General features: G+C 41.5%; 1 protein-coding gene across 2 annotated transcripts; it reads left to right on the top strand.

The window, feature by feature from the left end:
* The first annotated feature begins 142 nt into the window (after positions 1-142).
* SERPINB7 (serpin family B member 7) lies at positions 143-22869 on the top strand. Of its 2 annotated transcripts, XM_025273319.3 has the most exons (8): positions 143-175; positions 4024-4209; positions 9314-9364; positions 9942-10061; positions 14772-14889; positions 18070-18212; positions 21020-21166; positions 22312-22869. In XM_025273319.3, the coding sequence occupies exons 2-8, from the start codon at positions 4042-4044 to the stop codon at positions 22708-22710; spliced, it is 1146 nt and encodes a 381-aa protein (XP_025129104.2). In that variant the 5' UTR covers positions 143-175; positions 4024-4041; the 3' UTR covers positions 22711-22869. The 2 variants fall into 2 exon arrangements, with proteins under 2 accessions (XP_025129104.2, XP_044790534.2); XM_044934599.2 differs by lacking the exons at positions 9314-9364; positions 9942-10061.
* Positions 22870-26105: the final 3236 nt, after the last annotated feature.

Below are 26105 nucleotides of genomic sequence, written 5' to 3'. Positions count from 1 at the left end.
TGCACTATAAACTGCCTGAACATAACTCCATTTTAATTACATTATTTAAAATTATCATGGTCATTACAAAAGGAAGTAGGGAGTGTCTGAGTCAGAGGCTTTATATTTCAGAGTAATGCAAGACTCTTTCAGACTCATCCAACCAGCGGCTAACTTCCTCTATGAAGAGAGTAAGGTAAATATTTCCAAAGCTCAGAACTTAAAGTCTGGCCAGACAGCTTCCAAGAGAGAGACAGAGACAGAGAGAGACACACAGAGAGACACACAGAGAGAGATAGAGAGAGACACACATACACACACACGCACACACACAGAGACAGAGAGACAGAGACAGAGAGACAGAGAGAGACACACACAGAGACAGAGAGACAGAGACAGAGAGAGACACACAGAGAGACAGAGAGACACAGAGAGAGAGAGAGAGACAGAGACAGAGAGACAGAGACAGAGAGAGACAGAGACAGAGAGAGACACACAGAGAGACAGAGAGAGACACAGAGAGAGAGAGAGACACACATACACACACACGCACACACACAGAGACAGAGAGACAGAGAGAGACACACACACAGAGACAGAGAGACACAGAGACAGAGAGCAGCGCGGGTGGGGAGAGAGGGCAGTGAGTGCATCTCTGCCGAGAACCCGTCCCTCAGCGTGGCCCTGGGCCCGCCCTGCTCCCAGCTTCTCTGTCTTGGGGCTCGTCTGTAGCCACTTACCCTGGGGTACCGAGGATAGGGGCGCCTGCCACTCAGAGGGCATCCGAGACCACCCAACACATCACATCCCATCTTGGAGAAGAGAAACAGGATCAGGGAATTATGGACAAGTCTAAAATTCTGTATTTCTGATGTTCTTATTTAAGGCATTATATGTTGGAGTATACACATTCTTGACATTAGAATTGAATTCTAGTTTAATTGTATATCTCAACTTATTTGATTAGGAATTTATCAAAATTTTAAAGTATGTTTTTGAAAAAAATGGAAAGATATGAATGTATTACATTTGACTTACATGATAAGAGTAAAAATTAAGTCTGTTCAACTGTAGTTTCAATTTTTTCCTCTATGTGTACTTTAGTTCAGTAAAAACAGGAGGCTTTTTTTCCCCTCAGTAATGTACCATGAAACATGGTTACTTTTTCTTGTCCAGACAGAATTATCCTAAGAAGAAATAATATTTTGATCAAACAATAAGGCACACAATTTATCAATTTGGTATAATAAGCTTAGATTCATGAAATATTTTCAATATAATTTCATGTTTTACTGAAAGTGTTTGTCCCTGGTTTTTCTCATGCTTCAAAATTTATTTTTCTTACTTTTTAATTAGACTTTTAAAAAGCTTTACTGAGAACATATCTATTCTTTTTGGTCTGACACAAAAAGTATATTAACAAAGAAAGCAAGAAATAAAAAAATTTCTCAAGTTGAAATGTACCATAAGTAAGTAAATAGGCTTCAGTCTTCCCTGGACTTTGACATCCTTAAGTTTGCTGTTTAGGATTTAAAGACCTTCATAAGTATTTGATTCATGTTAACTTGAAAATTATAAATTAATTCCATATCTGTATATTAGTTTTGTAAGTATTTTTGCAGTTTTAGTGAAATAAAAGATTAATTTAAAGTTAAGTTTCTGTATGATTTAAAAAGAATTTTCCTTCGTTGCTGCATCTGGATAGTGGCATAGTGGGGAGCACCATGCTGATACCTTCTTCTGTAGCTTGATGTAATTAATTTTCCTCTTCAGTTTAGTTATTTAACTGGGACCCAAATCACTGGGCATTTGTTGATGACTTGTTTACATTTAATTATATTTTTGTGTGTTTAATTTTTAAAAAAAGTTACTGGAAAAAGAAATTATAGGAGAAAGAAAATCTGTTTTGGTAGCATGTTAATTTTCCAATATTAATTATATGTCATCTGATGGAAATTTAGGGTGAAAAACAAGTAATTCAGCCATATATATTGGTAGTTATTTGCCAGTGGGATTCAGTCTTTGTATCAGATGAGGGGAATGAAACTTACTTTCATTTCTGGAAACTACAAAGCACTTGCATAGAGAAAAAAACAAAAAACAAAAAACAAAAGCAATGATGTGCAGTGGAACATACTTCTTGGCATTTATTTGCATAGAGTATGAACATGTCTGTACGAGAACATTTAACTGTATATTACCTAGAGCAGTTTATCATTTTAAAAGCTATTGCTTGAGAATGACTAGATCTAAGAAGCTCTTGGCTGATGTTTCTCTGTAATGATTATTTATCTAGTATGGTTTCTCTGCCACAGAATTTACCTAAGCCCTAGAAATATGTACTTAATTGTTTGAATGAACACATTCTTGTGTAGTTTCTCTTCTCTTCAATACGACAACAGTTTTGTGAAAAGTCAAGAGGATGACTAAAAAATTAGATAATAAAATTTTGTGATTAGTGCTTTTTTAGAAGCTGATTTAAAGAATAATTTTTAAAATCATGAAATGTCCCTTTCCCACCTGGGGGTAAAATAGTAAAAGTTGCATTTATAAAACAACAAGAACAGTTGGGACCTGATTGAGGAAAAATGTACTGAAGAGTGTGCTTTTGTATTTTGGATTATGAAATGACCAAACAGCTTTCAGACCCCACTGGACACTCAGGCAGGTCCCCGAAGAGGGTTTGTATCAACATGTTAATGTGCCCACAACGCTTCATTAAATGTAATTTCCTCTGTAAATATTTGCAAAGAATTATTATGGTTTTGCTTTTGAAGTTACTTTCCTAAGAGTGATTAATTTCATTTAAATACTATGGTTTTTTGGCAATCAACATGAAGTCTTGAAAATTATTTGAAGAGAGAGAATGTAACACACAATTTTTCTTCCTGAAATATAGTCCCTTGAATAGACTGTCTAATGTAACATTTGTTTTACTGTAACAACACTTCTGGGGCTTCCATGGTGGCTCAGCGGCAAGAATACACCTGCCAAGGCAGCAGACGTGGGCTCCCACCCGGGTTGGGACTATCTCCCAGAGAAGGAAATGGCAGACCACTCCAGTGTTCTTGCCTGGGAAATCCCATGGATAGAGGAGCCTGGCAGGCTACTGTCCAGGGGGTCGCAGAGAGTCATATATGACTTAGTGACTAAACAACAACAGCAACAATAGCATTCCTGCTATATTTCAGCTTAGAAATCTGGGAGATTTGAGAAATAGTAGGCCCCATAAATGTGTTTGCTTGGGACTCAAAACAGAATTATCAAAGATCACTGAAGCTGGAAGTTCCACCTCCAGGAACAGTGAGACTATGCCTGGTTGTGAATATGAGAGCACAGGCAGAAATACAGAAACATCGTGCTAAAAAAGATCAATGTTGTTTTAAAAAGGTATCATAATATTGTTGCCAGAAGACAGTCTTAGAGCATTGATAGCAAGAACACTGGGCCAAAAGAACTTTTTCTTTTTGTTGTGAGTTATTTGATCGTTACATCCAAGGTTGAAGAAATGAAGCCTTGGACTTAAAAAAATGAATGAATATAAAAATCATATGTAGACCACCATGTGTAAAACAGACAGCTAGTGGGAAGTTCCTGTACAGCACGGGAGCTCAGCTTGGTGTTTGGTGATAACCTGGAGGGGTGGAACAGGGTGGGTGGGAAGGAGACTCAGGAGGGAGGGGATATATGTATACTGACAGTTGATTCAGGGCTTCCCAGGTAGCGCTAGTGGTAAAGAACTCTCCTGCCAATGAAGGAGACATAAGAGACGCAGGTTTGATCCCTGGGTCAGGAAGATCCCCTGGAGGAGGGCATGGCAACCCACTCTAGTATTCTTGCCTGGAGAATCCCATGGACAGAGCATGGCAGGCTACAGTCCATGGGGTTGCAAGAGTCAGACATGACTGAAACGACTTAGCATGCACATTATTGTACAGCAGAAACTAACACAACATTGTAAGGTAATTATACTCTAATTAAAAAAGAAACCCCATAATATCCACAGAAAACGTACCCAGAGCTCTTTCTTTTCTCCCTCTCTAGGCTGTACTCCATTTCACCATGGCCTCCCTCGCTGCAGCAGACGCAGACTTTTGCTTCAACCTGTTCAGAGAGATGGACAGCAATCAAGGGAGTGAAAACGTGTTCTTTTCCTCTCTGAGCCTCTTCACTGCCCTGGCCCTGGTTCGTTTGGGTGCGAGGGGTGACTGTGCTTCTCAGATTGATAAGGTCAGTCTTGACTGCATCACCAACTATGACTTCTGTAATTGATCATCAGGGCGAACAATTTTTCCCAAGAGAATATTGCACTGCAATGGTCTCATGTAAAGGAAGACCTCTCAGTGGACCCCGTCCAGGGGGAGGAAAGAATGCAGCTTGCAACCCCTGCTCTTTAAGCTGGAACCGTTCCAGAACTGCAGCTTTGATACTGTGCCTTAGTGTGGGTTTCAAAGTGTGTTTCCCATGCCAGCTTCACCTGGAGATCTCAGGAGGAATGCGAAATCTTTGGATTCAGACCTACTGAATCAGAAACTACGGGGATGGGGCCTGGCACTTGAGCTTTGATGGACGTTCCAGGTGCACGCGGAAGGAGAGAGCCTCAGCCTGAGTGATGGCAGCTCAGTGGCAAAGAACCTGCTGCCAATGCAGGAGACGCAAGGGACCCGGGTTCAATCCCTGGGTCGGGAAGATCCTCTGGAGAAGGGAATGGCAACCCACTCCAGTGTTCATGCCTGGAAAATCCCTTGGAAAGAGGATCTTGGTAGGCTACAGTCCATGGGGTCACAAGGAGTCAGACAGGACTGAACATGCATGCACACCTGAGTAATATGGATGAGAAGGAAGAGCTAGAAAGAAATGCCAGTGAAGTCCTAGCTTAGGCACTGGTGACCTGCCCACAAGTGACATAGTAGTGCAGCCTGGATGATCATAGCCCACCAGGATGCCTGTCACATTGCCGCCAGCATCACCTTCCCCACCACATTTAGAAACAGCTTATTAACTCACTCCTGCCCACTACCCTGAGCGAGACTGCCGGGAGGCAAAAAGTTCATGGTTTCTCTCCCTTCTCTCAGGAGTTTGCCATTGAAATTCAGTGCGTCAGCAGCAGGTGAGATACCAGGGCCGAGTTGCATGTTGCAACTTCGATGCCCAACCTTCTGCCCACCGACTCCTCCCATTATTTTAGTTCATAAACCAGCGCAAGAGGGAAAGGATCCCTGCTGTGACCTCTCACACTTAAGTGCAAGAGGGACAGGATCCCTGCTGTGACCTCTCACACTTAAGTGCAAGAGGGACAGGATCCCTGCTGTGACCTCTCACACTTGAGTACGTGTTGAGGGCTATTTGTGCAGTCAGGGAAGCTGGAAAGACTTGTTTCACTCTCTGGACTGCTCCACCAGTAGCTGATGCTAGGAAATAATGACAGAGTCTAAGAATGCTGCTGTCCCAGAGCTGGAGTGGTTCCTAACCCGTGCACTGAGCACCTCACGCTAACGCAATGATAACAACAGCCAGCTGGAAACTCCATCAGGGTCAGGCTCTGGGATAAGCTCTCCGCGTATCTTATTTGATGCTCACAGTAACCCTGGAGTTGGCATCATTTCCCCGGTTTTATGCAGGGTTTGTCACATCATCTCTGTGCTAGTAAACTCAGGAAGGTCTTATTCTAAAGCAGAGTTTCTCAACCTTGGCTCTATTGACCTTCTGGGTCAGAGAATTCTTTGTTGTGAGGGGCTGTTCTGTGCCTTGTAGGAGGTTTTGCAGCACCCCCGGCCCTTTCCTTTTGGATGTCATCCGCACACCTCTCCCCCATCGTGAAAATAAAACGTGTTCCTGCTGCTGCTGCTGCTGCTGCTAAGTTGCTTCAGTCGTGTCCGACTCTGTGCGACCCCATAGACGGCAGCCCACCAGGCTCCCCCGTCCCTGGGATTCTCCAGGCAAGAACACTGGACTGGGTTGCCGTTTCCTTCTCCAGTGCATGAAAGTGAAAAGTGAAAGTGAAGTCGCTCAATTGTGTCCGACTCTTAGCGACCCCATGGACTGCAGCCTACCAGGCTCCTCCATCCATGGGATTTTCCAGGCAAGAGTACTGGAGTGGGGTGCCATAAAACGTGTCCCTAGACACCACCAAATAGCCCCAAGAGGAAGAGCTGTTTGCCCTAAAGTCAGCAAACTGAAAGGTAGCTCAAAGTACACTACCATAAAGCTTCACTTATCTTGAAGTCAATATTTTAATAAATACAGGTATTGACTTTGGAAAAATCAATCTAACAACTAATAAAAAAAGATTTCCATTCATTATTTAAAAAACATAATGTTTCAGAAGCAAGTGAGTCTGTTTCTGGTACATCCACATATTCTCAAATAGCCGATCTATCCAATGGTGACCTTGGGGAATTTTTTTTTTAAAGACAGCTACAGGAAATTTAAAAAGTTAGTCTGACAGAAATTTTGGTCAAAAAGAAGAGAAGATTCCTTTCACTTTGCTAAGCTTCAGTTAATTAAGTTAATTACTAGGTTGTTTTTATGAGGTAGTGAGTAAAAGGTTTAGAACTCAGAGGAGCAGACACCATTCAAAATGTTTTTCCACAAAGCCATATATATTTTACTAAAGATAGCATTACATAACAATCAATATGACTTTCAGAATTTTCTCAGCCTTCTCTTGGTTAAATCTTTCTCAAAGATGATAGAAATGGACCCTCCAACTTCCAGGGCTTATTTTAGAAAGGAAATATGCAACGGGGCCGCCCAAGTTCAAGTTCAGTGAACAAAAGCTGGCTAGAGCTTCTTTCCATCTCGTACTGAGGTGACTGACTATACAGACTTTTCTTTGCAACTTTTCCTTTTTCAGTTCTGGGGGTACTGAGAGGTAAACTTTTAACATGAATGTTACAAATCAGTAAGAACTGGAAAAACTACTCTTGGTGACCCCATGGACTGTAGCCCACCAGGTACCTCTATACTTGGGGATTCTCCAGGCAAGAACACTGGAGCGGGTCACCTTTCCCTTCTCCAGGGGATCTTCTCAACCCAGGGATCAAACCCAGGTCTCCTGCATTGCAGGCAGATTCGTTACCATCTGAGCCACCAGGGAAGTCCTATAATAACATAATCCAAGTAATAAAACTCATTCTTTTGTTTCCTCCTCTTGTAATTACAAAATAAACTCCATGGGAAGGAGGGTCCTTGTTGAACCTTCCTTTCTTAGTGACAAATTAGCAATTTCTTTTTTTTGAGATTTTTTTGTTTGATGTGGACCTTTTGTGAAGTCTTTATTGAGTGTGTTACAATATTGCTTCTATTTTATGTGTTTTGGCCACACACGAGGCATGTGGGGTTGTAGTTTCCTGACCAGGGATGGAATCTGCAGCTCCCGCATTGGAAGGGGGTATCTGAACCACTGGACATTCAGGGAAGTCTCTTAAATTGGTAATTTCAGCGTTCTGTCAATGAATCACAGGCACAGTGAAACTGACCACAAAACTATGAGGCAGAATCACGAACCCTGGAATATTCTAGTCAACTGGATCAGCTGGGAAGAGGTAACCACAGTATCCTTGAAGGCCCTGAAGGATGAGAAAGGGTGTTGATGCTCTTCCTGCCCCACAACTGCCTAGAACTAGGGGAAAAATGACACCCAGGCTTCCAGGCATAGTCCTTGATGTCTGCAAAGACCCCATTTGTGAATAGAACGAATGTGTATGTCAAATTTGCCTTGTAGACTTTGCCTTCTCTCTCGTTCCATCTCATAGTATCATCCTAGATTAAGAGGATGTGGAAATTGAGGTTAGCTTCCAATTCCTTGTGGCATTTTAAGACAATGATACGTAGCCTTCGGAAGCTTTCACATCCCTTTCTGAGCGGTTCCATTCTCCCCAAGCCAATATGATGGTGCTGTAATTAGGGGTCTGAGGCTTTGAAGTAGAAATCCCTCGCAGAGGCCCTGATAGCAACATTGGTTTAGTTAAATTCCCATACGTGTCTCTTTACCCTGCATCAGAACAGTCCTTCCAACCTTCTCCCTACTCCAACTCCTCACACACAAACAAAGCCCGAAAGGTCCCTTAAGGCAAAGCTACATCTTTCTACAGAAAATTCAACCAATGAGATTCTGAGAGTCACAAACTGAGACAATAGAACAAATCCACCATTGCCTGGCAGTTATTTAGATCTTTCAGACGATTGGTCGGGGGAATACAAGATAAATGCTGCTCCGCGCACTGCCCACCTGTGCCGAGGAGGCAGGATGCACTCAGTCTGCCCCAGACAGCTGCACGAGTGATTTTCACACTCATGGCACATTTTATTACTTCCTATTAATGGAGTTGTTTTGCATTTCAGATCCCAGAGACAGAGGGCCTGGAAAAAAGCAGATAAAATGTAATAAGAAATCAAGATGGGCATAGGAACAATTATTAGAATAATGGGGTTATTGAGAGCCATGCTGAAAAGGAAACCCCAAACTGCTTAATTTCAAGTAATTTTTTTTGTTTGTTTAGTCACTCAGTCATGTCCAGTTCTTTGTCACTCCATGGACTGTAGCCTGCCAGGCTCTTCTGTCCATGGGATTTCCCAAGTAAGAATATTGGCGTGGGTTGCCATTTCCTTCTCCAAGGGATCTTCCAACTCAGGGATCAAACCCATGGCAGGAAGATTCTTTACCACTGAGCCACCAGGGAAGCCTCTCAAATAATTGCAGGATCAAAAATTATATCTATCAAATCCCAATTTTGCTTCCTATTTAATATTTGCTAGATACTCAATAACTAGTTTTCCTTTTTATGTTTTTATAATGTCTTAAAAATTATTTATTAATTGGTGGCACCAGGCTTTAGTTGTGGTGCTCGGGATCTAGTTCCATGACCAGGAATCAAGCCTGGACCCCTGGCATTGGAGGTAGAGAGTCTTAGCCACTGGACCACCAGGGAAATCTCTTGCTTTTATGTCTTGGTGTATGTGTAGTTAGCCCCAGTCTTGCCTCCTGTTTCATTAAACAAAGTTTTCATTTTTTTATGAGACTATTTTTGATTCTGGTTCAGGTTTAATCAGTGAGTGATTATTAAATTGATCCCCAAGAATGAGCAAACCAAAATTATTAAACATATTTCACTTTGTAGCCATTGATTTATGAATTCTCCCAGTTTGTGATACTTTCCCCAATGACTAGTCTTGTTCTAAACACATCAGTAGGACAGTTGCACAGCCCATTGCCGCCCTGTGTGCTAACACACACACAGCCACCAGCAGCGGGATGTCCGCTTTATTTTTTATTGGTTCTCTTCTTCTTTGCCACTACTTGCTGACTGCTTTCCTTGTTGCCTGTTTACAGGTGCTTCACTTTAATACCTTCTCAAGACATGGAAACTCTTCTGATACTCAGGTAAAGACAATATGCTCTTCTAGAGAAAGAGACTGTAAGACTCCATTTAGAAAAATCCCCATCTCACTAATATATTTCTATTTTTCTCTCCCCTTTAAAGCAAAGGATCCTGTCTCATTCAGATTTCTGTATTGTGGGTATTCCAGATACAATTTTTGATAATTTATTTGTAAATTATCAAGTAAGCCAATATTTTACTTATGTGTTAGCTAAAATTTGGCAAGATAGCGTGGAACTAAATGTTTGCGTTTTATCCTTTGATATTCACAGTCAACTTACATTGGTAAAATGAATTATTTAGTACATGCATTAGACAAATTCATTATCTTCTGTTAATAGTTTTATTTTAAGGTTATTTATTTATTTCACTAACTCCTTTAATTAACTTTGATCACAGACACTATTTTGAGAAAAAGGGTGAAAATTTTACATGTATGTGACATTGTTTCCTGCTTTAATAAGCATCATTGCTTTTAAATTCTTTTATGATAATATTATACGTGTTTTATTTCATGTGTAAAAAGAGTAGACATATCTTTGCAGCCCAAGAATAATTTTTTATAAATCTTTTTAACAGCAGCCAGGACTCCAATCTCAACTGAAAAGAGTTCTGTCTGATATAAACACATCCCACAAGGATTATGAACTCAGCATTGCCAATGGACTTTTTGCAGAAAAAGTATTTGATATTCGAAAAGTAAGTGCAGGCTCCTATGTTAGATGGTTATTTCTGTTATGAACCTGAGTCTTGCTCAATTTATCATCTGAATAAAGGCTTGCGCCTTTCCATGGGGCCATACCAAGGTGATATATTTTTTTCCTGTGGCTATTAATTAGGTTCCCAGATGCCTTCTCAATAGTATCACTTTATTTCCAAAGTACAGCTTTTCTTCACCTGAGTGATCACATATTCAGGGTCACTAGACTGACATGCTCCAAGACAGAGAAAGCTTGTCCACTGGCAGTGATGTGGAGTTAGAACTGGGGTGGGAGGAGCAGACAGTGCATTTAGGGTTGTCTATGGGCAGCAGAGAAAAAGCCTATTCACTTTTCCTTTGAGTTTTCTGTCTTCTAGGACAGTTCTTCATCCCCAGTGCTGAGTTCACCTGCCTTTTTTTTCCCTCAGCTATGCCCTTCCATCTCTCCTCCCAGCAGTTACTTATCTTTTCAATAAGATCACTTATAAAAGGGGGCTTCCCCAATGGCTCAGCTTGGAAGGAATCCACTTGCAATGCAGGAGACACAGGAGACATGAGTTCAATCTCTGGGTCAGGAAGATCCCTGGAGTAGGGAATGGCTACCCACTGCAATTTTCTTACCTAATCCTATGGACAGTGGAGTCTGGTGGGTACAGACATGGTGTTGCAAAGAGTTGGGCATGACTGAGCACATGGCACATACTTATAAAAGAGTTCTTGGTAAGAGACATAGCTGTATAAGGCTGGCCAGTGGTAGAATTGCAGCTAAGACCCAACACAGGAGGTGAATAACTTGAGGCCAGCAGACTGATTTCCCTCATCATGGAATTCTCCTCATTCAAAGACCAGCAAGTCCCAGACGCACTCTTGCATGCTGGTATGCCTGACCGTCATTGCTATGACAACCAGAAGCTGGTAGTGTTGTTTAAGCAGACACAGTGGCCGCGATTCTCTGGGGGAAGTCTGTTCTCCCTTTTAATTCTCCACGTCTCACACAACTATAAAACTCCAGTCCGTGACGTCGCTGGGCTGGTCTCTGCTGGCGTCTTTTCCAGCTCTCTGTGTCCCGCCCAGTCATTACTGCTTCGTCTGTCTGTTGCCCACTCAGATTCTTTGCCCTTTCCAGCGCCACTCCCGAATTGCTTGGCAACCTGTCAATTATGAAGCATTAGGTCACTTTGCTTTTAATCCTCCCAAAGGTATCCTACACAAGTTTTACAGGGGCCACCATGATGTTCAGCCACGGTTTGAGTCTCAATTCCACAGATGCTGTTATCTTCCTGAGGGACCCTCAGCCGTAGCCTGGATGTTGATGAGTCTATCATGGTGCTATTTATAGCATCTTGTTTTTTGTGTTCCTTTTTCTGACTCTCCTTGCAATGTACCCAGAAGCACAGTAAAGGTGAGGTCTAATCAAGATCATTGAAAACAAGACAGCCGTTTTTTTTTTTTTTTCTCCCAAACATTTATAGGTATAATAAGTTATTATTAAAAACTACTTTTGATTTAAATGTACCTATCATCAAATTTCAATCAGATCAGTACAAAGATAGATAATCTCCAAGCTGCTTACATTTCTTCTTATAACACTTTTTAACTCACATTTGAGTATGGGTTCAAATAAGAGGATACATATTCTATTAGAATTGATAAAGATAATAATATGTTAATAGTCTCTGTGAAAAGTATGGTATTATAGAAGACCCAACCACTATCTCTGACCCCATGTTCCCCCTCCTCCCCCAATCCTTGCTAAATGTGCCTTGGGTAGGACCTCTGTACATGTTATTCCATACCTGATTCTGCCACTGTTTTGAATAAACTCCGTGTCCCTATGGAAGATTCCGCTTCCACAGTTTCCTGACCTTCTCTCTACACCACTATAGATACCTGAGCCACACCCTGACACTCATCAACGACCGGAAGTCTACAGCTCCAGTTTTCCAGTGTGGTCACAGCACCGCGTGCTTCTCATTCTTTCATCACTACTCCACCTGTTCTTCAGCTGCACTGAGTTATTCATTCTCTTGATCTCTCGACTTTCTCTCAGCGTATCAGCTCTCTCCTTGCCTAGATTTATTCCTACACTGAACTGCTCTCAGCCATTCCTTCCCCATTCTCTTCCCCCAACAAAGCTCTGAGTCGGGAGCAGTGCCGTGACTTCACTCACAGTTGTGCCTGGGCTGCAGGGCAATGCTTGCGGGAAGCCTGGAGGTGTGCAGTTACCACGACGGCGTGGCGGTCTCCCTGCCGTCCCGGTCAGACGTTCTTCGTGGGTCGAATAGCCAGCTTTGGTGTTTCATTCCTGATGGCAGTTTCTGAAAACTCTCCGACTTCTCTCAGATTCCCAACAGCCCCTTACTACCGCCATCACTTTCAACTGAAGGTCTTGTCTTCTTGACAAAGCAAATAGAGGCGGGATTCATATCCCAACCCATTTGCTGATCTTTTCCCCTCTTTCCATCAATTTCAGAGGAAACAGTTTTCCTAAATTGTCAATTCCTCCACTGCTTTCTTGCCTCCTACTTTTTCCTTGGTGTTATCTTTCCAACAATATTCTTTATTGGGCTTTTACTAACCTACTTTCTTCTTTCTCATAGCATATAAATGTATGTACAAGGTACCTTTTTTCTAAAGTTTTTTTTTTTAAAAGCTGCTCAATGATTCTCCTTCCCATCTTATTGTTTGTCAGACTGAAAATGTAAGCTTGAAAAATCCAGCTTAATGAAAGAGTAATATGTATTCTCGGAGTCCATTTACCCCCCTTTTACTCCTCAATCCGCTGCAATCTGGCTTCTATGTTAAATGCTCCCCTGAAATCCTTTTTTATGAAGTTGACTGCTGCCTTCCATGTAGACACCCAAGCTATGAACACTTTGCAGTTTTTATCTTATCTGCCTCTTCATAGTATTCACCATGAATGATGTTCCCTGAAACCTTCCCCTCTCATTGTTTTTATGGTATTGATTTCTCCTGGTTTTCTACTCAGTCTCTTTGTTTCATCTCAGTCTCTTTTGTTTATATTTGTTCCTCCAGGCATCCCTAAAACACTAGTGTTCTTTAAACTTTCTGTCCTCAGCCATGTTCCATTTTCAGTTAACTTTCTTACCCAAGGAGAGATTACGTGTTCAAAACGTGTGTAGCTCTTTAGCCTTGTTCTCCCTGCCTCTGTACGCTCTGTGGCTGTACCTGCCTCCTTCCAGTCCTCAGGCAGGCACCTCCAGACTCTCATGTACCGCCCCTCCTGTCCTCTGACTTCTCTTTCTTCTGTGTTCTCTCTCAGTGAATTATCCACCAAGTATTTGGGTCAAATTTGTCTTCTTTTCCCTAAAATTCACAGTCCATTAGTGAAGAAGACTTATTAGGTCTTCCTTCTACTTTTCAAAAGAAAAGCTATATTGAAATAATCTGAAACTTACAGAAAAGTTGCAAGTATTATAGAGAAGAAAAATTTTTTTCCTGAACCACTGGAAATCCCTAATCATATTTGAAGTCTTTGGTGTAATCCTACAAACAGTGAGATTCTCCTACATAACCACAGTGCAACCGTCATGATCAGGGAATTCACACGGTTAGATCATTATCAGCTAATCTTTAGATCCTTTTACGTCTAATCAACCATCATTACATCATCCCATAGCAAAATAATTTACTTCAGAATCATGCATTGTGCTTTGTTGGTATGTATCTTTAGTATCTTTCAATTTGGAACAGTTCCCTAGCCTTTTTTTTGACTTTAAGGATCTTGACACTTTCAATGATTATTCATAATGTCCAGTTTTAGACTAGTTATATTTTAGAATGTCCTTCAGTGTGAATTTGTTTGATGTTTCTTCATAATTAGAGTCATATTTTTTCCAGCTCTATTGAGACATAATTAACATATAACACTGTGTAAATCTAAGGTGTACAAAATGTTAATTTGATACTCTTATATGTCATAAAAATCTTCCCTGGTGCTCAGACGGTAAAGAAACTGCCTGCAATGTGGAAGACTGGGATTTGATCCCTGGGTCAGGAAGATCCTCTGGAGAAGGGAATGGCAACCCACTCCAGTATTCTTGTCTGGAGAATCCCATGGATAGAGGAGCCTGAAGGGCTACAGTCCATGGGGTTGCAAAGAGTTGGACACGACTGAGCAGCTAACACACATATGTTGCAAAATGGTGACCACCCTTTCTTTAGATCACTCCTCCATCTGATTTGATAGAAAATATCACGGGTGTTGCTTTATTTTCATTATATTATCCTCATTGCCCCCCGGCAGGATTCTGATTAACCCTATTGCTGGCAGCGTTATCTGTGATCACTTGATTACGGTGGGATCTGCTAGGTTTCTTGAACAGTGTTTCAGTAGGAAGAGAATGACACAAACAAGGGGCAAGAGGTAGGAGGCCCCTGAAATATTCATGGTGGAAAGAGTGGTGAAGTTGAGGGGTGGTATCAGCCACAAGCCCTGCTGATCTTCCCCAGTGCATTTCAGTGTGCTTGCTCCGCAATTTCGACTTCGAGTTCCCCGGTCCTCCCTCCCAGCCTATTTCTTCACCTTTGAGGCAGGACGTAGTCCTTGAGTAAGGTAGTGGAAATGAGGGGACAATTTCAAATATATATCTCTTATGGTGCTTAGTTGGTGGTGATTTGTAAGTACAAAAACTGTGTTTATTACTTATAGAGCTACTTATAGAGCTGTATATCATTTATATTTATAGGACTATATTGAGTGTGCTAAGAAATTATATAATGCCAAAGTGGAAAGAGTTGACTTTACAAATGATGTGGAAGATACCAGATATAAAATTAACAAATGGATTGAAAATGAGACCCATGGTGAGTGCAATGCCCTGTTTATCTGCAAGACTGTCAGTTATATGTGAATATTGAGAACTCCCAATTTTAAAGTTGGGAATCTTTTGTACATATGAGAAACTGCTCCTGCTTATCAGAAGTAATGATTGCTGTTATTTAAAATTGCTCTAGTTGTTGTCCAGGGAATTCCCAGTTGGCACAATGGTAAAGAATTCACCTGCCAATGCAGGAGACACAGGTTAGATCCCTGGGCTGGGAAGATCCCCTGGAGGAGGAGATGGCAACTCACTCCAGCATTCTTGCCAGGAAAATCCCATGAACAGCGGAGCCTGGTGGGCTACAGTCCATGGGTTGCAAACAGTCAGACACGACTGAGCATACACACACATAGTTTTTATGACACTCTGTCAAAAAAAATAAATTTAATTTTAAATTCTCTTCATTTTCAAAACTGTATATCTGGCAATGGTGGTTCCTTCCACAAAAAAGCATATTTCTTTATTGACAAGTCTCTTTCCAACTAAAAATGAAGTTCCAGCTAATGGTCTGGTTTAGTACAAAAGAAATAAAGAAATCTATTTATTGTTTCCTTAGTCAATGATTCCAAAGCTTGTCATTTCTTTACCTAAGAAATGGCCTTGATTTATACTCTGAACAATATATACATATTTGCTGTTTGTTTCTGTTTCAAAAATATGAGACATGTAACTTGCACCTTTAAGTGCAAACATTCAAAGGCATATAATTATTCCAGGAAACAAGAATACAGGGGCTCGGTTTTGCTTTTGCTCACTCATTCATCGTTACTTCACTAGAGTTAGTTTGACCATTAGCCACTGTGTATTTCAAATATACTCTTCATAAATCAAAAAACTATGCAATTACTTTTCTAATGTTGTTCAGTCGCTCAGTTGTGTTCCGACTCTTTGCAACCCTAAAGTATGCCAGGCTTCCCTGTCCTTCACCATCTTCTGGAGTTTGCTCAAATTCATGTCCTTTGAGTTGGTGATGCCATCCAACCATCTCATCCTCCGTCGTCCCCTTTCCTCCTGCCTTCCATTTAGTGTTAAAGTATTTTGGTGTATCAGATTACTAGTACCTTTCTTTATTTGGAGTAGTAATTTATTTCCCCTTTTTCCTTTCTCATGCAAATCTATGTATAATTATTCTCACTGTGATGAGGGCATGGACTCAATACTTATTTGGAGGAACACTTCAAAATGATGCCAATATTCCAATAAACCTACCCTGGTCTTATTAGGTTTTATTCCTCCTCCTCCCCACTCCCTCCACCCCCTCTTCAATCCTACGCACACTGCCAGAGTCATCCTTTAGAAAGGCAAATCTGATCCATCATGACCATGTCCTTTTTTGTGTTTCAGTGAATCCTGAACAATGCTTTTCCATCGCCTTCAAAATAATAAAAAATTCTTTTCAGACTTTCCAGGCTCAATTATCTGGCTCCTGCCACCAACCTTTCCAATCTTACTCTTCCTATTGAATCAGAATAAGTTAGGATTTCCCCAAATACAGTCAGCTCTTCGAAGCTTTCAAGTTTTGAATAAAGAGTCCCAGCTTTATGGAAATTCTCCCTGGCCGTCACCTTGCCCTCAGCTCAAGCAGGTGGCCTGGCCATAGACACTGTGTACCCACCCCACACTGAGCACAGGGCTGTGACCCCAGGACGCTGCAACTGCATTAAGGTGGTGCCCCCACCGCACTGGACTTGTTAATATAGGCTCACGGGGTCAACACACAGTGAAGCCAAACAAACTGAACCATCAGTTTGGAGCAGAGAAAGGTTTACTGCAGGACCAAGCAAGTGGTCCCCGTGGTAGACCCAAAAAGCCCCGAGCTCCTGGAAGAGTTTCAGCAAAGCATTTTTAAAAGCCAGGGGAGGTGGGGCGTTGCAGAGTGGTGATCAGCTCGTGAAGAATTCTCTGGCTGTTGCTGAGGCACCTGGGTGGTGTTGCAGAGGTTCACATTCTCAGTCCTTAGGCTCCAAGAGGCCTGAGGCTATGGGCTCCAGTGTTAGGCACTTAACATCCTCCGGGGAGGTTTTTACATCTGCAAGACAACTCAGGAAACGTGGGCATGCTAAGTCCCTTCAGTTGTGTCTGACTCTTTGTGATCCCATGGATGGTAGTCCACCAGGATCCTCTATCCATGGAATTCTCCAGGCAAGAATACTGGAGTGGGTTGCCGTTTCCTCCTCCAGGGGATCTTCCTGACCCAGAGCCTGAACCTGGCTCTCCTGCATTGCTGGCAGATTCTTCACCATCTGAGCCACTGGGGAAGCCCATTATATTCCTGAGTCTCCTGCTTCTCTTATATTGGCGGCAAATTCTTTACCACTACTGCCACCAGCAAATGTGTATCAAATACTATTATCCAGGCACTTCAGGAGAAGGCAGTGGCACCCACTCCAGTGTTCTTGCCTGGAGAATCCCAGGGACGGAGGAGCCTGGTGGGCTGCCGTCTATGGGGTCGCTAAGAGTCGGACACCACTGAGCGACTTCACTTTCACTTTTCACTTTCATGCATTGGAGAAGGAAATGGCAACCCACTCCAGTGTTCTTGCCTGGAGAATCCCAGGGGCGGGGGAGCCTGGTGGGCTGCCGTCTCTGGGGTCGCACAGAGTCGGACACGACTGAAGCGACTTAGCAGCAGTAGCAGCAGCAGGCACTTGAGAGAGGAGCTAAAGGAGAGGTTATGGGGAAAGGCCTGCCCAGGGAAGACCCCATAGGATCCTGTTCAGTATCCAGAATAGTGCAAGGCATTTAGCAAAAATTTCATGAACATGGAATGTAGGAATTAGCCCATTCAATGAAATGGCCTTAAACTATACCTGGAATGCTATGGCCTCAAATAAATGAATGCAGTTTGGTGTCTAGGGAAGGTCTCTGAGCATTGTCTTCTTGGGCCAGAATCCTGTTTTATGTGACTTTGTGCAAATTACTTTTCTATGCCCTAGATTTCTCAACAGGCAACAGAAATAATAATAGTGCCTTCCCTACAGGGATTTTGTGAGAATTAAACCAAATATCACACATAAAGCATTGCACATGGAAAGTGCTGGACAAAGTAATTGATCACAGATTATTACTAATATCACGATCATTTTAATTATGTGATAAGAAAAATATTCATCTTGTCTTTAGCTTTTTAAAATTTACATTTTTTTTCTCAATTTTTCAAAAGGCAAAATCAGGGATGTCTTTCATGAAGGTACCATAAGCTCATCTGCTGTGATGGTGCTGGTGAACGCCGTGTACTTCAAAGGCAAGTGGGAGTCAGCCTTCACCAAGAACCAGACCCAAAATTGCCATTTCAGATCTCCCAAGGTATGGAATTCTGTTTAATTTAGGAAGGTTTTTGCCAATAATATGCCTTTACAGGGCTTCCCTAGTGACTCAGACAGTAAAGAAACCACCTGCAATGCAGGAGACCTAGGTTGAATCCCTGGATTGGGAAGATCCCCTGGAGAAGGGCACAGCAACCCACTCCAGTGTTCTTGCCTGGAGAATCCCACAGACAGAGGAGCCTGGTGGGCTACAGTCCATGGGGTCACAAAGAGCCAGACGTGACTGAGAGACTAATACTTTCACTTTCACACAATAATCTTAGTATAGTAGAAACATCAAAGACTTTGTAATCAGACATGCCACGTTAGGGTCCTTACCTTGCTTCACAGGAATTGCCTTGTCTTAGCACATGAACCTTAAACCCATAGTCTTTCTCACAAGTAAAACCAAGTGATTCCATTAGTTCACCTAGAACATTCCTTTCAATACTTTGGTCACCTGATGCGAAGAGCTGACTCATTGGAAAAGATCCTGATGCTGGGAAAGATTGAGGGCAGGAGAAGAGGATTGCAGAGGATGAGATGGTTAGATATCAACTCAATGGACATAAATCTGAGCACACTCTGGAGATAAAGAAGGACAGGGAAGCCTGGAGTGTGGCATTCCATGGTGTACAAAGAGTCAGACACGACTTTGTGACTGAACAACAACAACAAATTCCTTTCAATCCTCAGTTTTTCATGTTGAAGCATAAAAATTCAGATTTAACGCTTAAACATAGTTTTATTTTTAAGTGGAAAATGCTATTGAAATGTTCTTTCTGCATCTTTCCACATCAGAAGTTTTAGACACAGGAGTGCTGAGAGCTCCTGGAAATCAAAGATGACTGATAAGTGAGGAGATGGGCAGTAAGAGGTTGTCTAGCAGGCCGTGTCTGTGGGGAGAGGAGCGCTTTGGGAGGAAGGAGAAGAAACTTGAGCAGAGTAGATCAGATGCCAGAAGGACTTGGAGTTTGGTGGCCTTTAGCACCCGCATGGAGGGCGGCTAGCCCGCTGTGTGTCCTAACTGCAGGGTCCTAAGGAGAGCCCAACTCGGGAGCAAGTCTATAATGTAGGTACCTCTATGAGAACACAGAGAGGGGCACAGAAGTATTTTGAAAATCCTAAGTGAAAAAACTGAAACCTAATAACTCCTAATAAACCATAACTCTGTCTGATAGAGATGTTAGCTGTGTAATTGCAAAATGAAGCATATTAGACAGTCCCAGAATTGTAATGGGGCTTCCCAGGTGGGGCTAGTGGTAAAGAATCCACCTGCCAATGCAGGAGATGCAGGAGACTCAGGTTTGATACCTGGGTAGCAAAGATCCCCTGGAGGAGAGCATGGCAATCCACACCAGTATTCTTGCCTGGAAAATTCCATGGACAGAGGAGCCTGGCGGGCTATAGTCCATGGGGTTGCAAAGAGTTGGATGTGACCGAGTGCACACACACAGAATTTTAATGACTGGGGCTGACAGTGTTAATGGTATTTGGAAATGAGCTTTTATTCCCCACTCTTTCCTTCAACTCCTCTGGTAGACTGCATTTGTTAACTCACTTCCATGAATGAAAATGAAGCATGACTCTTTCCCGCAATGTCTGTGGGGTTTTGTTTGTTTGTATTTTGCTCTTAAATAATGGCTTATTTAAATAAATATGAGTATGTGCAAATAAAATATCTGTAAGTATTAACATAAAGTATAATAACATTGTTTAAAATAATCTTCGTGACTATATCCTTTATAATAGAGCTCTAATATATAGCTTATAATATAATATGCTGTAGAATCTATATCACTTGACAGCTTTGGTTCCATCCAAAATTGGTGAAATCACCCTTTTGTTAAGAAGTCTGGTTTCAATTTTTCTCCAGCATAACTCAGCTGTGGGAATCTTCCCTGCCCTAGCTTGGAAATGAGACTTTGCAGCTCAGCCCCCATGGTTCCAGACTCAGTGAGAAGGCACCAGCCTGTCTCACTAGGAAGGCACCTTCTTTCCTTTACTGTATCATGGGTGCTCTTTCTGGGGTTTGGATTCTTGGTCAAAAAGGACAACCTTTCTGGAGGAAGAAGAGCCCATGATTGAAGCATAAAATTTATCCGTCCTCCTCTATAGGATCTTCTTTCGTAAAGGGAGATTTTATAGGAATACTGAAAAACTTGCAGGATCACAATATCTTTTAGGAAAAGACAGTTTATTATATCTCTATTATGTTTCTAAATCTAGAAGTGGTATCCTAAAGATAAGAGATACTGTGTTTTCCTCAAGTTAATTTGTCAAATATTTCATAGGAATTAAAAAAAAAAGCTTTACAACACCCTATTATTAAATTGTAATTTTTATAACACTTGCCTGGATAATACGTCAGATAAGAGAAAAATCTATAGCAATCACTTGGAATTATAATGCTATTTAATAATTATTCATGACATGATATAGACATTTTCAGATAAAACACTAAATGCAAGGCAATGTTCCAAGTCTTAGCTACAGTAGGGCACATCATCTTTACAACAATCCTATGCAATAGAGGCTGTGTTTACCTCCATCACAGAGATGAGGTGTAGAGACATAGAGCAGTGAAGTAACTTTCCCAAGGTCACACAGTTGGTGAGTTTTAAACTCAGGTAGTTACTCTCAAAGTCTGTGGTTTCACTCGAGATGTGGACCAATAGGACCGCCACTGGCAGCAAGCTGGGGAAAATCCACTGGAAAGAAAAGCCTGCAGCACTATTCCACTGTATTTGGTCAACACATGAAATAAGGAGGGCTTTAATTGTTTTCTTTAAATGACTTGACTTTCAGTGCCCTGGGAAAGCAGTGGCCATGATGCATCAAGAACGGAAGTTCAATTTGTCTGTCATTAAAGATCCATCCATGCAGGTTCTTGAGCTCAGATATCATGGTGGTATAAGCATGTACATAATGCTGCCGGATAATGACCTGTCCCAAGTAAGTTACCACTGTTGCTCTCATTGCTGGGGAATAGGAAGATGTCTAGGACCCTTGATCGTGTTCTCATCCACCAGCTTCAAGATTTCAGGTCGTCAGAATTAGTCACTCACCCATTTGTTCATTTATTAATACAAGATTTGTAAACAATGCTCATATGAAAACTTCCCATTATAAATCTGGAATAATCTATGATCAATTCTCAGTGTTAAGGAGTTGGTGAGTTCAATTTGTGAGTCACTTTGGGGCAGTGGTGTTGGAAAGATATATGTAGTCCCTCACTCTGTCACTAGGGGCTTCCCAGCTGGCTCAGTGGTAAAGAATCCGCCTGTCAAGCAGGAGACATGGGTTCGATCTCTGGGTCAGGAAGATCCCCTGGAGAAGGAAATGGCTACCCACTCCAGTGTTCTTGCCTGGAGAATTTCATGGACAGAGGAGCCTGGCGGGGTACAGTCCATGGGTTTGCAAAGTCGGACACGACGGGGCACACACACACGCATGCACTATGTCACCAAGGGCAGGCTGTGCGTCTTGGGCACACCTCCCTACATTGCCTTGAGTTCCAGTTGTCACACGTGTGAAGTAGCAGAGTCAATTTGTATCCAGATCTCCCAGTGTGGGCGCCGCGCTGGGGATGCTGATCGCACAAGTCCCGAGGCTACAGCTCTGGGCTCCTTGCTGTTGGCTACCTGGGGTTCCATTGGTTTACTCTTACAAGTTGTGCAAATGTTATTTTCCGTGTCTTTCATGAGGCAGAAATGGTCAGGAAACACTGATTCAAATGACTGCTGAGTTCCTTTCTCCCTCTGATGATCTCTGATTCCCAAATTCCTTCACTTGCTCACTGTTCTACTTTGTCTATATATGTTAATATGTGGGCAGAGAACAGAAATGCCCTGAAATATCAATATAAATAAACCACACCTTGTCATAGCAGAGCAAATTAAACATATGATTCATTCAAGATTACTTGAACCATTTGTTTTAATCATTTCCCATTTCCAGACTCCCCTGGCACCCTTCCACATAGTTACAAGCAAATATCCAGGAGAGAATTGTTATGGAAAACGATATACCTCTGAGGCTATTGTTTCATCTGTTTCTTAACCATATGGTTCTAAATTGCCTCTTAACTATTTCTACAGATTGAAAACAAACTGACTTTTCAGAATCTAATGGACTGGACCAATCCAAGAAAAATGAAGCCTCAGTATGTCGAAGTGTTTCTACCTCAGTTCAAGATAGAGAAGAATTATGAAATCAAGCACTATTTAGAAGCCCTAGGGCTGAGAGATATCTTTGATGAATCCAGAGCTGATCTCTCTGGTATAGCTGCAGGAGGCCGTCTGTATGTATCAAAGCTGATGCACAAGTCTTACATAGAGGTCACCGAGGAGGGCACAGAGGCCACCACCACCACAGGAAGCAACACTGTGGAAAAGCAGCTGCCCGAGTCCAGTGTGTTCCGAGCTGATCATCCATTCCTATTTATTATCAAGAAGGATGACAGCATCTTGTTCAGTGGCAAAATCTCTTGCCCTTGAAACTACAACTGGTTTTTATTAGAATAGAAACAACAACATCAAGGAACCACCACAAGGAAATAGATTTAAGTTTAATTGGAAGCATATGATGAGTCCTTTCAGTTTACTTCCTTCTAACATTGATTAGCAGAAGATTTGGGTGATTTGACTTGACCTGGTTGATTGTCCTGATCTTGCTCTTAGCATTTCTACCACCATCAGGCCCACCTCTTTCTAATTTCATCGTCTTTCTATCCACATTGATTTCTACCAGTCTTCACCGTAGCCACTTGCACAAAGATCTGGGTGTACTATCTGGGAACTGCGGAATGCTCTACCTGCAATGTTAGAGTAGTAACGCAGAAGCAGCCCTAGGGATGTTTTTCAGACTATAGTTATCACAAATATTCTAGTTTCATTGCAAATATCTAGGAAGTAGATCCAGCTGCTGGAAATAAGTGTCAAGGATAACTTTTCCTTGCTGAGCTAAGAAGACATCAGAATTTACTTTTAATATATCTGATTTGAAATTAGTATCTAATCTAGATGCTAAAAATTATGGATTTGGCATTGGGAACCAACAAAATAGTTGGTCAATAATTTTGACTTGATATCTTTCAGCCTTTCCTTGATAGAGATTTGATGTGTACATAGTTTTTCAAATATTAAATTAGTGTCTTATAACTTTTGCCAGTTGTTATTTACAGTATATTATTTCATGTGCTGTATAGTTTGTTTTTTTCCTCTATTTATCAGAATAAAGAAACACAAAATAATTATACCGTGTGATTGTTTTCCCTGGACGAATTGTGGGACTACCGGCACTGTTTTCTAGGCCAAGCAAGCAATTAAAAGAAAGAATGCTTTTTTAATATACAACTGATTTGGTTAATGTTGCTATTTTATTATATGTAAAAGTTACTTTTACAGATACTTACGTAAGCAGATCATCTAATTTAAAATTAAATATTAGGATTTAAATTCATAAGGTTACACAATTTGCATATATTAACCCATAGTAATTTTATTGTTGAAAAACCTGACCACATTCATGTTCTTTGTGGAGATCTCCACTCAGGCTGACTCACAAAACACATCATGTCCACACATACTCATTTCCACCTCCATCCGTGGCTCCTTGAGAGTATTCTGTGTTCTGCTAAACACACACCAAACCTAAACAAAGGGATGATGTCTGAGGTGAGGGGAAGAGCATCCTTAGAGTTTCTATTTCTAAAGGAGCAGAGAGAAGCTTTTTCTCACAGCTCTTAATAGAAAGGAGGAGAAATATCCTCATCACCTTCATTATCATCATAATCATAGCTTATTTACTGTACTTTTTTAAGACTTTTTTTGATGTGAACTATCTTTAAAGTCTTTATTGAATTTGTTACAGTATTACTTCTGTTGTTTATGTTCTGGTTTTTTGGCCTTGAGGCATTTGGGATCTTAGTTTCCCAATCAGGGATCGAACAATCACCCCCCTACGCTGGAAGATAAAGTCTTAACCACTGGACCACCAGGGAAGTCCCCCACCGCTTATCAATTATAAAATGATCTCAGACCTCATCTCGAGTCTCCTTACAAACCTGTAAGGTTGAAATTATTATTTATCATTGTTATTCTCATTTCATAAGGAAAATAAGTTTCATAGACATTAAGCAACTGCCAGAGATGATTTGTGCTCTGTCAAGACATGCCTTGGACTTCAATGCAGACCTCTCTGTGCCTTGGCTACGCTGTGTCTTCTCATCTCACGTTCTAGCACCTCACGCGGCTCACCCCTTCTCCAGCATGCTCACCGATCGACGCCAAGTGTCTCTGATGACCTCAGGCTTTTCTGGAAGACGACACCCCTTATAGATTTGGGCAAATTCATAATTACATACTACATGTTCTCATGTTTGGGTCATCTAGACTTTCAGGTGGAGAAGGCAATGGTACCCCACTCCAGTACTCTTGCCTGGAAAATCCTATGGACGGAGGAGCCTGGTAGGCTACGGTCCATGGGGTCATAAAGAGTCGATCACGACTGAGCGACTTCACTTTCACTTTTCACTTTCATGCATTGGAGAAGAAAATGGCAACCCACTCCAGTGCTCTTGCCTGGAGAATCCCAGGGATGGGGGAGCCTCGTGGGCTGCCATCTATGGGGTTGCACAGAGTCGGACATGACTGATGTGACTTAGCAGCAGCAGCAGCAGCAGCAGACTTTCAGTTGATTTCATATGGATAGGTATTATTTCTCTTAATAATAAACTTTCTGACAATTTGCATTGTAATAGAAGAATAACATAAACTCTTCTAAGAATACACTCCCCTAAGTACAAGCTCTCTAAGAGAAAAGACAGTGATCTTCTGCTCCCTTTCTAATTTCTCTCCAGTGCGTGCTTTCCTGACTGACAGATTCTACTGAATAGAGAAAAACATTATGTGTCTTTAATCATCTGGGTATCTCTTGATGCTAATATTTAGTTTCTGCCCCAATAGGCAACCTGGAATATGTGAAGACCCATGACTAGAAAAACATGGGTCTGACAGTAAGACTAATCCTCAGTGTAGATACCAACAGCACTTTAGAGAAGAGACGCCGCAGGGAGCGTCGCTAACGAAGCAGGCAACCTGCTGACTCGCAGAACTTAACTGTGTCCTGAGACCTTCCTTTGATCCTCTCTGTCTTCTGCTTGTTCCTTGCTTGTGGCTTTGTGAACCAAGATGAGAACAGCATTGTACTGGACACAGCATACTTAAGTGAAGCTAGAGTGACTAATCTTTTACAAATATGGAGATTTACTCTTGGCTTGTAATTTTTTAATATATATATTGTTGAAGTACAGTTGACTTACAGCATTTCCAGCACATAACAGAGATTCAGTTATACATATACACATATATTATTTCTGAAATTATTTTCCATTATAGGTTATTATAAGATATTGATTGTAGTTCCCTGTACTGTACAGTAAACCTTTGCTGCTTGTTGAATATCTATTTTTTTTATTAGAAATCTAGCATTTTATTCATACTAAGTCAAAATGGAATCAAAATGTCATAAATTTTTTGGTCAGCCAAATGTTTAGGCCATGTTTGAAAACAACTGGACTATATCATGATCTTTTATCTAGCTTGTTCCACTTTTTCTATTTCATATTCAGTGTTTCCATTTCATTTAGTTTATGTTTTCCAATTACTCCATCTCTTCTCTTTTTTGAATGTTCTTTCACAAACTTTTATCAAGTGTAGTAGAAAAGCTTACATATACATATATATAAATAATATGCATGCTGGACTTAGTTGCTCAGTCTTGTCCGACTCTTCGCGACCCCATGGACTGTAGCCTGCAGGCTCCTCTGTCCATGGGATTCTCCAGGCAAGAATACTGGAGTGGGTTGCCATGCCCTCCTCCAGGGCATCTT

The sequence above is a fragment of the Bubalus bubalis genome, chromosome 22 (genome assembly GCF_019923935.1).
Source record: "Bubalus bubalis isolate 160015118507 breed Murrah chromosome 22, NDDB_SH_1, whole genome shotgun sequence".
In the NCBI taxonomy this organism is placed as follows: Eukaryota; Metazoa; Chordata; class Mammalia; order Artiodactyla; family Bovidae; genus Bubalus; species Bubalus bubalis.
This window is presented reverse-complemented; position numbering and strand designations above follow the sequence as displayed.

Coding starts and splice junctions, on each gene's coding strand:
- SERPINB7 (XM_025273319.3), top strand. CDS start 4,042: ATGGCCTCCCTCGCTGCAGCAGACGCAGACTTTTGCTTCAACCTGTTC. Junction 10,062..14,771: donor AAGTATTTGATATTCGAAAA/GTAAGTGCAGGC, acceptor TTATATTTATAG/GACTATATTGAGTGTGCTAA. Junction 14,890..18,069: donor GATTGAAAATGAGACCCATG/GTGAGTGCAATG, acceptor ATTTTTCAAAAG/GCAAAATCAGGGATGTCTTT.